We start from the raw sequence: 13,193 nt of genomic DNA on the forward strand, positions 1-13,193 counted from the left end.
TCTTCAGTTCTAAGAGCATTTGGTGGAAAGTCCCAGATTTTTAAGACCTATTGGGAGTATCCCTAAGAGGGTCGAGGACCACCTCTGCCTAATCACACGAGCCAAGGTGTGAAAATGGGTGTCTGTTAACTCCTGCATTTTAACTAAGGTTTCAGGTGAACCCATTGTGAGACCCTGCCCCACCCTATTGTGGTACTGAGATGAAATGGCCCAAGATGTGAGTGGGCTATAATCCAAAATGACAGACAGTTGGTGTCGTAAGCCTCTGTTCAAAGATGAACGACCATCATTAGGCAGAGGAACAATACGGGATCCACGGCCCTCTTACAGACACTCCCAGTAGGGCTAAAAATCTGTGACTCTCCGCCAACTCCTCTTAGAACTGAAGAAGCTTCTCGGATGAGAGCTGACACATCTTCAAGAAACTTCCAGACGCTTTTCTTCCCAAGCTCCCTAGACAAACTTGGGGTCTTGTTCACAAGTGAGGGGTGGAATTCTGTCCATACATCCACAGTTTAAATAGAGACTTTCAGATTTCCAGCTTTATTGGCATCCTCTTATTATCTACATACGTTGTCTTTATGATTGCATTTTTAATGAAGCCATGTTGATATTAATATACTATCAGACCATCAGTGAACCATCTCTAGTTTTAAAGCCAGCGTTCAGCCACTTTTCTCTTTTCTTAGGATGTGGGACTCAACACTGATGCTGTGATCTCGTCACGCCATGCAGACAGCCAGACCAAGTCTCTAGCTTTTTCCCTATACCGTCGATCCTCCAGGGAGAGCAACCGCAGCCACTCGCTCTCTGCCAACAACCAAAGCCTCAGGTCCATTCAGGTCTTTTCCACCTTCTCAAGCAAACATCCAGGTTAGCTGACAAATTGATGTCTGACTTCCTCAGTCTTGATGCTAAAGACACTCAACTTCCATCAATGTGTCATCATAATGTGGATGTGAGTGTGTGACATATGATTTGGAAATATAGCTTCAGTCTGTAGGCCTAGAAAAGCAGTCCATTTACCCTGAAGGCCAGATGTGCGAATTGAGCCTCAACTTCTGGAAGGAAAGATTCCAGTTATTATGAATTTTTACGTTGTATTTTTACACTTTCTAAGTCTAGATTTAACAGCGTATCATGTGCTACATTGCAAAACAATGGTGAATCTTTGCTGTGAGTGGGTACAAATTATAGCAGAAAGCAGTGTTGTGTCATTGTTGTTTTGTTTCACAGAGAACTGCGCTATTTGCGGAATATTTCGCATCTCAGCCCACTGCCTCACCTGCCTCCAGGGGCTGTGCTCAGACTGTGACAGACTGTATCACTCCTACCCTGAGAGAGCCAACCACCATCGAACAGCTGTCACGTCATCAACTTCATCCAAAAACAGGAGCAATGAAGGGTCAGGATAAGCAGTTCTTGGCAAAATGTACTTTGTCTTACAAGGGTGCAGTAATCCTCAGAATTTACAACTATATATGTGTGTATATATATATATATATATATATATATACAGTGGGGCAAAAAAGTATTTAGTCAGCCACCGATTGTGCAAGTTCCCCCACTTAAAATGATGACAGAGGTCAGTAATTTGCACCAGAGGTACACTTCAACTGTGAGAGACAGAATGTGAAAAAAAAATCCATGAATCCACATGGTAGGATTTGTAAAGAATTTATTCGTAAATTAGGGTGGAAAATAAGTATTTGGTCACCTCAAACAAGGAAAATCTCTGGCTCTCACAGACCTGTAACGTCTCCTGTAAGAAGCTTTTCTGTCCCCCACTCGTTACCTGTATGAATGGCACCTGTTTGAACTCATCATCTGTATAAAAGACACCTGTCCACAGCCTCAAACAGTCAGACTCCAAACTCCGCCATGGCCAAGACCAAAGAGCTTTCGAAGGACACCAGGAAAAGTATTGTAGACCTGCACCAGACTGGGAAGAGTGAATCTACAATAGGCAAGCAGCTTGGTGTGAAAAAATCAACTGTGGGAGCAATCATCAGAAAATGGAAGACATACAAGACCACTGATAATCTCCCTCCATCTGGGGCTCCACGCAAGATCTCATCCCGTGGGGTCAAAATGATCATGAGAACGGTGAGCAAAGATCCCAGAACCACACGGGGGGACCTGGTGAATGACCTGCAGAGAGCTGGGACCAAAGTAACAAAGGTCACCATCAGTAACACACTACAACGGCAGGGAATCAAATCCCGCAGTGCCAGACGTGTTCCGCTGCTGAAGCCAGTGCATGTCCAGGCCCGTCTGAAGTTTGCCAGAGAGCACATGGATGATACAGCAGAGGATTGGGAGAATGTCATGTGGTCAGATGAAACCAAAGTAGAACTTTTTGGTATAAACTCAACTCGTCGTGTTTGGAGGAAGAAGAATACTGAGTTGGATCCCAAGAACACCATACCTACTGTGAAGCATGGGGGTGGAAACATCATGCTATGGGGCTGTTTTTCTGCCAAGGGGACAGGACGACTGATCCGTGTTAAGGACAGAATGAATGGGGCCATGTATCGTGAGATTTTGAGCCAAAACCTCCTTCCATCAGTGAGAACTTTGAAGATGAAACGAGGCTGGGTCTTCCAACATGACAATGATCCAAAACACACCGCCCGGGCAACAAAGGAGTGGCTCCGTAAGAAGCATTTGAAAGTCCTGGAGTGGCCTAGCCAGTCTCCAGACCTCACCCCCATAGAAAATCTGTGGCGGGAGTTGAAAGTCCGTGTTGCTCGGCGACAGCCCCAAAACATCACTGCTCTCGAGAAGATCTGCATGGAGGAATGGGCCAAAATACCAGCTACTGTGTGTGCAAACCTGGTAAAGACCTATAGTAAACGTTTGACCTCTGTTATTGCCAACAAAGGTTATGTTACAAAGTATTGAGTTGTATTTTTGTTATTGACCAAATACTTATTTTCCACCCTGATTTACCAATAAATTCTTTACAAATCCTACCATGTGGATTCATGGATTTTTTTTTCACATTCTGTCTCTCACAGTTGAAGTGTACCTCTGGTGCAAATTACTGACCTCTGTCATCATTTTAGGTGGGGGAACTTGCACAATCGGTGGCTGACTAAATACTTTTTTGCCCCACTGTATATATATATATATATATATATATATATATATATATATATATATATATATATATATATATATATTGTCGCGGTTCGAATTTTGAGGAAGAGACATACGACTGAAAGTCCATAGTGGGTCAACACAAATTATTTTATTAAAACACATATATGTGGTGAAGATAGGCTCTGCAAAACATCAAGCTCCATCTCCCCTTACAATAGGTGGGTGTAATATTTATACTTGTGTCTGTGAAGGTTCTCAGTCATCCAGGTCATCGTAGTCAAAGGAGCTTGCAAAGAAAAGCATCTGGACTTCTTTAAGTTGCTTAAGACGTTTCACCTCTCATCCGAGAAGCTTCTTCAGTTCTAAGGTCAAATGGTGGAGAGTCCCAGATTTAAACCTAGTGGGAGTTTCCCCCCACAGAGGGACAAAAGGACCCCCTGATGATCCTCTAATCGCCTGAGCCAAGGTGTGAAACTGGGTGTGGGTCCCAATCAGCCAGAGTTTCGGGTGAGCTCATTGTGAAACCTGGCCCCACCTTATCATGCGAATTCCTGAGGTCAGATGGCCCAGGATGTGAGTGGGCGTTAAGGCGTCTGGGAAGGATCTCAAAACTGGATTATAGATGGCAGAGAGTTGGTGTCGTAAACCCCGCCTCTGTTCAAAGATGGTCGCTCACAGTGGACATAGATGGCTTCTTTCACTCCTCTTTCAAACCATCTGTCCTCTCTGTCCAAAATGTGAACATTGGCATCCCCGAAAGAGTGACCTTTATCCTTAAGATGCAGATGGACTGCTGAGTCTTGTCCTGTGGAGGTGATTTATACTTATGATGACCAGTACTTCGCGTCACTAAAACAGAACAGTTCCTCTTTCAGTTCCTCCAGATGCATCCTGTTATTCTACTTGTCCAGACTTATTCTACTTGTCCAGACTTAAACAACACTTGCAGTCAGTTTACCCAGACAGGCTATGTGTCTGTGTCGTTAATCTAAGTGCACGACCCCCCTCTACGTCATCTGTGACCAGGCAAACTCCAGTGCAGCCTGCTGAATGCACACAGGCAATATGTAGTAAATTATACTGTAAACATGTAGGCAACCTTTCAATAGCTGAACTTTGCTCCACTGATCGGCCAGACATTGCGCTGCCCGTAGCTTCAAACCATTAATTAACTTGACCGAGCTTCAACCCTTTAATTATGCAATATATGTATAACATGATTACAGTTGCCCCTGCAATGAAAGATTATTATGTGCTTATGCTAACACCTGAAATACAGACTTTACTATAACCTCACCAGTTTCAATAAATGTGTCCATGAAATGACAATAATGATAAATCATAAATGATGCAACAGCAATAATAAGGATTATGGATGTAAAATAATATTTCATCTCGACTATATATATATATATATATATATATATATATATATACACATACATATATACGACTATTGCTGGTTTATCTTTTTTCATCTTAAACTAGATCTTTTTACTTTTCAAGTTCTTCCACCTGGCGTTGCCTTCACTGCACTAAAGTCAACTCTATCCAGGATGTGCTCTGTGACGAGTGTGAGCAGCCTCGCTTGGAACCCCTCGGCTCTAAAGAAGAGGAATGTCAGCCTGCTACTATCATCGGTCTGTTATCCTTTGGTGTATCTCAGGCTCTAGCAATAGCATGTTGTTATCTTTTATTTTTCTGGGTTTTTTTCCTCAACATAGAAACTGATGGCTGGCACAGTGCTGCACTGTTTCCAAATGACATGGAGCTTCTTGGTTTGAACCATAGCCCGGCCAATAGTCAATATATTAGTAACTGCATAGAGGAAACCTCCTTCAACCATGTTACCAGTGTTATTATAACATAGTTTTTGTCCACCAGGGTGCGCTCTGCAGCCTCCCTGCTGGCAGTTCTGATCCGAGTTGTCGGGCAGAACATAAACAAGTAATCTACGACTTGTTGAAGCAGGAAAACGCCATTATTATTATTATACTATGTTGTCATTATCTTAGTTAGTATTCATAAAGAACATAAAATATTCATAAAAACTACACATAAGATCTACATGTAGATCTGTTTATGTTTAGTGTGTATTAAAAACCTCCATTATTTGTCGTGATCATTTTTTTCCTTTGTAACAGAGTAATTCTCACAAAGGCTTCTGTAAGAATTTTGTTGTAAAGCTCAGTTTGAGTAATAACGTTTGTCGCTGTTTTTTTAGAGTGGCAGTGTAAGAGCTGCACTATGGTGAATGCAGCCAGTAGTATTCTGTGTGAGGTTTGTGAACGACCTCGTTTGGCGACGCGACCTCCAGTGACCCCGTCGCACCCACCCATAACCCCACCCAGACCTCCAGCACCAGTATTGGGGATGCCCGGTGACCCTGACAGTCAGGTTAGGTGTGTGAGTGTGGTCACATTTCTGCGCTCATCCTGCTAGCTATCTGTTGCTAATAACATTTCATTACAGCGATTAGAGCATGCTGTAATTATTAAAGGTACTGCGCTGCAGTGGTTTAAGTCACATCTGTTTAAGGATTCATTTTTTTATAGTGCCAAATCACAACAGCAGTTGCCTAGAGGCTCTTTATGTTGGCCAAGACCCTACAATAATAGAAAGAAAGCCAGAAAATCACATGACATGATGAGGACTCCAATTTATTCATCAAATATCAAACCACCAACCTTGCGATCAGTAGATGACCTGCTGTACCTCCTGAGCTACAGCCACCCCAGTATGCCAGTATGAAGTGCCACATGCTCATACTGTAGACAGGAGCTTCCCTACAGGGGCCCCACCCAGGCCCCATAGTGGGGCTTCCAGGCAGGCCCCACATTTCATGCCTGTACCGAGACCTACACTACAGTACAATAATTTACATGTACAGAGGTGAGTGATCACTGTCAGGTTTACGGTTGTAATTTTGAGGCTTTAATAGTGTGAGTTAGATATGATTATCGTTCCTGATCATAACTCTTCATCAGCCGTTTAATGCTGTGGCTGTTCACCGCATACATGCCAACCCTCCCGATTTTTCTGGGAGAATCCTGAATATCAGTGCCCCTCCCAAAAATTTCCCCAAGCCACCATTCCTCCCGATTTTCCACCGGGACAACAAAATTAAAAAACCATATCCCAGATTTCATAGTGCGGTCCAGCCAATTCCAATTCCGATTTCCAACAATGGCGGCAGCGACTTAGTTTCAATATTACTCTTGTTACTCTTTCTGGGTCGTAAAATAAACTTTTAACATATTTTCAGGCGAGAATGTAACTGAGTAAACTTCAAATATCTGAGCCGGAGAGAACAGCAAACTCCCAGCACATCGTTTTCAGACCCCCCGCGGTCTACTCAGGTTAAACATGATATATAAGTCACTTAAGATAACTTAAAATTATTTTTAACTTATTTAAGTTATTTTCTCCGTTAAATAAACACTGTAAAATTCATGTTTTTTATATATATATATACGCCCCCCTCCCCAATGTCTCCCTAATTCTGAGGTCTCAAGGTTGGCAAGTATGGTTCACCGTGGTTAGTGACTCTCTTCCTGTAACTCTGCTCCAGTGGGTGTGTCAGTTCTGCACATATCTGAACTACTCTCCGGCTATGGTGTGTGAGATGTGTGACCTGGCTCGCCCAGAGCCTGCACCGCTGCCAGTGAAGCTCCGCCCTCCCTCTCCTGTTAGACGTGTCCCTGCTCTGCCGATCAAACCGAAGGAACCTGCTCCTGAAGATCTGGACTCCTGGAGGCAGAATTTGATAAAGGAGGAGGGGCTAAAGCTGATTCAACTAATCAGAGCAAGTCACCGTACTGTCATTATATCTGCATACAGAATTCTTTTCATGTCTTAACTAGAGATGGCACGATACCACTTTTTTATGTCCGATACCGATACCGATATCATAAATTTGAATATCTGCCGATATCGATATGAATCCGATATAGTGTATTTTTTAATCAATAAAACTGTTTTTTTAATATCTTGCTGCTTTTTGTATAAGTTCATACTCAAGTTAAAAAAAAAAACACACTAAAGCTATTCTGTTAAACCTGTATGTAAAAAATACACTGCACCCAAAATATTTCATAGTTCAGCAAAACTGATCAATCTAATAAACTTAAACCTGCTCCATCCTCCCTATTCTGGTATTTTGAAGAGTACTTAGCAGAAATATTAAGCAACCTAACTAATAGGGTTGCAAACTCCCAGCAAAAAAAAAAAAAAAAAATAGGGAACCACCCCCCACCTCATAATACTTAATTGGCGTAAACAACTATAATTTGATGCAGTTTAAAAAAAAAATACACAGAAATCAATTATTTTTCAAGAACAATTAAATAGATTCAACATCTTTCTTTAACAGAACTGCAGACTGCACAGATGGTATCTTTCCAAAGGAAAAAGTACTATAGCTTACTAGGGTATATTAGACTTAATAGTTACTATATACAGTAATAGACTTCTATACATTTTACATCAGATTAAAACTTTGGGTGTCAGATAATTATTTATTAAAAGCTCGACATTTTAAATGAGAATAAGAAAGAAAAGTATGTCTTTGTGCCCCCTTTTCCCTGTTCATGCCCTATCGGCCCCCCTGGCTAAACTTTGCTAGATCCGCCCCTGCACAGTTACCAGCCGTCAGCTGTAGAAAAAGATCCTGGTGTAGAAAGTAAATAAATTCTAACAACAGCTGATCAAGCTAAAACGTGCTGCTGTTGTTCAGCCGCTGGTTTCCTCTTTCTGGCGCAAAGTGAACAATAAACAAACAAGAGAGACGGACTCGCGACAGAAAAGCCGATCAGCTGATCATTGATTAGTTTTGATTGAAGTAGCAGCAGGAGAGAGAAGAGGCAGTCGCTCCATATATTGGTTGTTAAACTTAACGCTGGAATGCTTTACAAACACTCAGAGATGAACTTACACACTTGCTTTACTTCTCTCTGGGATCACTTCCTCGGAGATGAAATGCCGGATTGCTAGCGAGGCTGCAAATACACACAGCCGCTCTATCACGTGACCCGTTCTGCTGCGATGTGCTACGGTTGTGAGCCGAGTTACGCCATGTCGCAAGTTTTGTGAGGTGCTTTTTTGATATTTAATGGATCGGATTACACTTTTTTATTTTTCTCCGATATCCGATCCAGTAATTGACGTCAGTATCGGACCGATACCGATACGTAATATCGGATCGGTCCATCTCTAGTCTTAACACAAGTTCGTTTGATCTTCATGTCTGTGTCAGCATGGGGAGAAGAAAGGAGTGAGTCCAGAGGAAGTATACACAAGCATGAGGGTAGCTGGGGACAGCAACATCCTGCCCTGCAAGTGGTTAAAGACTGAACTTCCCCTGCTTTTAGACCAGATCAGGATGTTGGTGGCGACATCGTCCTTTCAGTCATTTTCAGATAAGACCTCAACTGAAGACAAAGTCAGTAACCTCCTGTTAAACCTGACAAATCACTCTGACTATAGTTCTGTGTTTTCTGAAAGTGAAACTGTCCTGCTACACAGAATAACATAACACAGGATCTCACCAAGGAGGCTGGCAAAGTGGTAGATCTTGCAGAAACAGAAAGTGTGATCCAGCTTTCCAGAGCAGAAGCTAAACAAGCCTGGCTTACAGCAGGGGGTGACACAGAGAGAGCTGCCAGACAAGCTCTGAGAGACCGACTCGCCAAGGTGATGTTTGGTCAAACGTTTAGCATTGTTCCCTGATATTTCATGACTCCACCCTCTGTGTAGACATTCAATTATATTTCTTCATTCTATCCTATCAGTTAAAGGAGCTGTGTGCACTCGGCTTTAGTGATGAAAGTCACTGTCATGAGGTTTTACGGCAGAGTGGTGGTGAGGTAAGAGGAGCCTTGGCGTTGCTACAACGACCACTTCTGGAGCCCTTCCACAAACGCATCTGGAGTGAGAAACCTGAGCCTCCTGTCGATATCCACCATCCTGACAAGCAGGTAAAACCACAGCCGTGTGATGTCACTCACTGGTTTACGCTGGGGCCAGTTTAAAGCCCAGATCTTTAGTTTATGGCCACACCGGGGATTTTTATTTTGGAATTTGTAGGTTTTTTTCAAATGGGTCATCCTCATTTCTTTATATTTTGCTTCCAAGAAGTCGGGATTTCTTGGCATTTTTTAAAGTGGTCATTGTCTTTCTGAAGGCCATTTAAAGGTTTTCTTTGGACATTGCTGTTATTTCGCTCATTTTCAGTCCTGTCCTTGTTCTTGACCATTTTCAGTGTTAAGGTCCAGTTCAGTTCACTTTCATTTATATAGCTCCAAATCACAACAACATTTGCCTCAAGGTGCTTTATATTGTTAGCCAAAGACCCTACAGTAATACAGAGAAAACCCTCTATGAGTAGTGCTTGGTGACAGTGGGAAGGAAAAACTCTACAGCGTTATTTTTGTGTCTCTATTGTGAGTGCATGTATAAAAAAAATGCAAGTGCAAATGTTGTATTTTGAGGAGAAAATGATTTTCAGTGCAGAAAAGTCGATTCGAGTGAACAAAATTAATTTCTGTGTTTGCTATTATCCACACACACACAATAACAGCCCCTCTCGCTCAGATCTCTGCTCTGTGTGCTCACAGACATCTGCAGACCGGCTCTCGGTGTGTCACTCTCACTCTCAAATAGTGACGTGCGAATCATGAACGAATCGTTCAATACTTGAGAATCACTTTACTGACTCGTGAATCATGATTCACAAGCTCCTCCCGGTGGGACATGCCTGGAACACCTCACCCAGATGCCCGAACCACCTCAGCTGGCTCCTTTCGATGTGGAGCAGCAGCTGCTCTACTCTGAGCCCCTCCCGGATGGCCGAACTTCTCACCCTATCTCTAAGGGAGAGGCCAGCCACCCTTCGGAGGAAGCTCATTTCTGCCGCTTGTATCCACGATCTCGTTCTTTCGGTCACTACCCACAGCTCGTGGCCATAGGTGAGGGTAGGGACGTAGATCGACCGGTAAATTGAGAGCTTCGCTTTTACACTCAGCTCCCTCTTCACCACGACGGACCGGTGCAGCGTCCGCATTACTGCAGCTGCAGCCCCAATCCGTCTGTCGATCTCCGGCTCCCTTCTCCCATCACTCGCGAACAAGACCCCGAGATACTTGAACTCCTCCGCTTGGGGCAGAAACTCATCCCCGACCCGGAGTGGGCACTCCACCCTTTTCCGGCTGAGAACCATGGCCTCAGATTTGGAGGCGCTGATCCTCATTCCCGCTGCTTCACACTCGGCTGCGAACCGTTCCAGTGCGAGCTGGAGGCCCTCACCCGATGAAGCCAACAGAACCACATCATCCGCAAAAATCAGAGATGAGATTCTGAGGCCACCAAAGCGAAAGCCCTCCGCCACTTGGCTGCGCCTAGAAATCCTGTCCATAAAAATTATGAACAGAACCGGAGACAAAGGGCAGCCCTGGCGGAGCCCATCACCCACCGGGAACGAGTCCGACTTATTGCCGGCAATGCAAACCAAGCTCTTGTAACGGTTGTATAGGGATCGAATGGCCCGTAGCAATGGGCCAGACACCCCATACTCCCGCAACACCTCACACAGGACACCCCGAGGGACACAGTCGAATGCCTTCTCCAAGTCCACAAAACACATGTAGACTGGTTGGACAAACTCCCATGCACCCTCAAGTATCCTCGAGAGGATAAAGAGCTGGTCCAGTGTTCCGCGACCAGGGCAAAAACCGCATTGTTCCTCCTGTATCCGAGGTTCGACTAGCGGACGAACTCTCCTTTCCAGCACCCTGGCATAGACTTTCCCAGGGAGGCTGAGGAGTGTGATCCCCCTGTAGTTGGAACACACCCTCCGGTCCCCCTTCTTAAAGATGGGGACCACCACCCCGGTCTGCCAGTCCACAGGTACTACCCCTGATCTCCACGCAACATTGCAGAGGCGTGTCAACCAGGACAGCCCTACAACGTCCAGAGCCTTCAGGAACTCGGGGCGGACCTCATCAACACCCGGGGCTCTGCCACCAAGGAGTTGTTTAACTGCCTCAGTGACCTCGCCCCCGGAAATTGGCGGGTCATTCCCCTCATCCCCAGACTCTGCTTCCTCTTCGGAAGACGTGTCAGTGGGATTAAGGAGGTCCTCGAAGTATTCCTTCCACCGCCTGACAATTTTCTCAGTCGACGTCAGCAGCGCTCCGCCAGCACTATACACAGTGCAGGTAGAGCACCGCTTTCCCCTCCTGAGACGCCTGACGGTTTGCCAGAATCTCTTCGAGGCAGTCCGAAAGTCTTTTTCCATGGCCTCTCCGAACTCCTCCCACACCCGAGTTTTTGCTTCAGCCACTGCCCGAGCCGCATTCCGCTTGGCCTGTCGATACCTGTCGGCTGCCTCCGGAGTCCCACAGGCTAACCAAGCCCGATAGGACTCCTTCTTCAGCCTGGTGGCTCCCTTCACCTCTGGTGTCCACCATTTGGTTCGGGGATTACCACCACGGCAGGCACCAACCACCTTGCGGCCGCAGCTCAATGCAGCAGCTTCGGCAATGGAGACGCTGAACATGGTCCATTCGGACTCAATGTCCCCAGTCTCCCTCGGAATGCTGTTGAAGCTCTGCCGGAGGTGTGCGTTGAAGATCTCGCGGACTGGGGCCTCTGCTAGACGTTCCCAGCACACCCTCACTACGCGTTTAGGTGCACCAGGTCTGTCCAGCGTCCTCCCCCGCCACCTGATCCAACTCACCACCAGGTGGTGATCAGTTGACAGCTCAGCCCCTCTCTTTACCCGAGTGTCCAGAACATATGGTCGCAGGTCTGGTGATACGATTACAAAATCGATCATCGACCTACGGCCTAGAGCGTCCTGGTGCCACGTGCACTTATGGACACTCTTATGTTCGAACAGGGTGTTCGTTATGGCCAAACTGTGATTAGCACAGAAGTCCAATAACAGAGCACCGCTCGGGTTCAGATCAGGGAGGCCGTTCCTCCCAATCACGCCCCTCCAGGTCTCGCTGTCGGTACCCTCCAGCAGCACCCCCCCCCCCCCCCCCCCCCAGGGACTCTAAGAAGGCTGGGTACTCCGAACTCGGAGCATAAGCGCAGATGACAGTCAGGACCCGTTCCCCGACCCTAAGGTGCAGGGAACAAACCCTCTCGTCCACCGGGAAAAACCCCAACGTACCGGCAGCAAGCCGAGGAGATATTAGAATACCCACCCCAGCCCGCCGCCTCTCACCAGGGGCAACTCCAGACTGAGACAGAGTCCAGCCCCTCTCTAGGAGACTGGTTCCAGAGCCCAAGCCATGCGTAGAGGTGAGCCCGACTATATCTAGCCGGTACCTCTCAACCTCACGCACTAAATCAGGCTCCTTCCCCACCAGAGATGTGACATTCCATGTCCCTATTGTCAGTCTTGGCAGCCGGGGGTCAGTCCGCCAGGGCCTCCGCTCCTGGCCGCCACCCGGCACACAATGCACCCGACCCCTATGGCGCACCTCCTGCGGGTGGTGGGCCTGCGGGAGGATGGGCCCATGTCTCCTCTTCGGGCTGTGCCCGGCCGGGCCCCATGGACTAAGGCCCGGCCACCAGACGCTTGCCCTCGGGCACCCTCCCCGGGCCTGGCTCCAGGGCGGGGCCCCGGTAACCCTATCCCGGGCAGGTTAAACTGTTCCCTCGATATTCTTTTCATAAGGGTCTTCTGAATCGCTCTTTGTCTGGTCCCTCACCCAGGACCAATTTGCCATGGGAGACCCTACCAGGGGGCAAAAGCCCCCAGACAACATAGCCCCTGGGATCCCTGGGACACACAAACCCCTCCACCACGATAAGGTAGCGATTCAAGGAGGAGATCATTTTATTTTAAAATATAGAATTTTTTAAGACCATTGTTGGCTTTAATCTAGTTTAAACCAAACCACTCCACTGGATTTAGCTGGATCAGTCAGCTGAGACTGAAGAAGTCATTTGGATGAGTAACAAATTATTTCTCCCACTGAAAACGCTACGTCCAGATGAACAAAATCCACTTTTGGGGATTAGTTATTTAAGACTCCAGATTTAACAGGAAGCCAGTGAAGAGAAGCCTTCAGGCTTCT

At 46.1% G+C, this 13,193-nt stretch overlaps 1 protein-coding gene across 3 annotated transcripts in view; it reads left to right on the forward strand.

The window, feature by feature from the left end:
• Positions 1–13,193, forward strand: part of rnf31 (ring finger protein 31) — a 56,144-nt gene that overhangs the window by 19,678 nt on the left and 23,273 nt on the right. For all 3 annotated transcript variants that reach the window (XR_013903216.1, XM_026150332.2, XM_080292727.1), the window contains 8 exons: positions 690–873; positions 1,237–1,405; positions 4,612–4,745; positions 5,330–5,502; positions 6,677–6,910; positions 8,360–8,545; positions 8,629–8,796; positions 8,895–9,080. Coding sequence is in view for 2 of the 3 variants with exons in the window: in XM_026150332.2 (XP_026006117.1) it covers positions 690–873; positions 1,237–1,405; positions 4,612–4,745; positions 5,330–5,502; positions 6,677–6,910; positions 8,360–8,545; positions 8,629–8,796; positions 8,895–9,080 (1,434 nt within the window). In the remaining variant the exon portion in view is untranslated. The remainder of the gene's footprint in view (positions 1–689; positions 874–1,236; positions 1,406–4,611; positions 4,746–5,329; positions 5,503–6,676; positions 6,911–8,359; positions 8,546–8,628; positions 8,797–8,894; positions 9,081–13,193) is intronic.

This window comes from Astatotilapia calliptera, chromosome 18, assembly GCF_964374335.1.
Source record: "Astatotilapia calliptera chromosome 18, fAstCal68.1, whole genome shotgun sequence".
Taxonomy (NCBI): Eukaryota; Metazoa; Chordata; class Actinopteri; order Cichliformes; family Cichlidae; genus Astatotilapia; species Astatotilapia calliptera.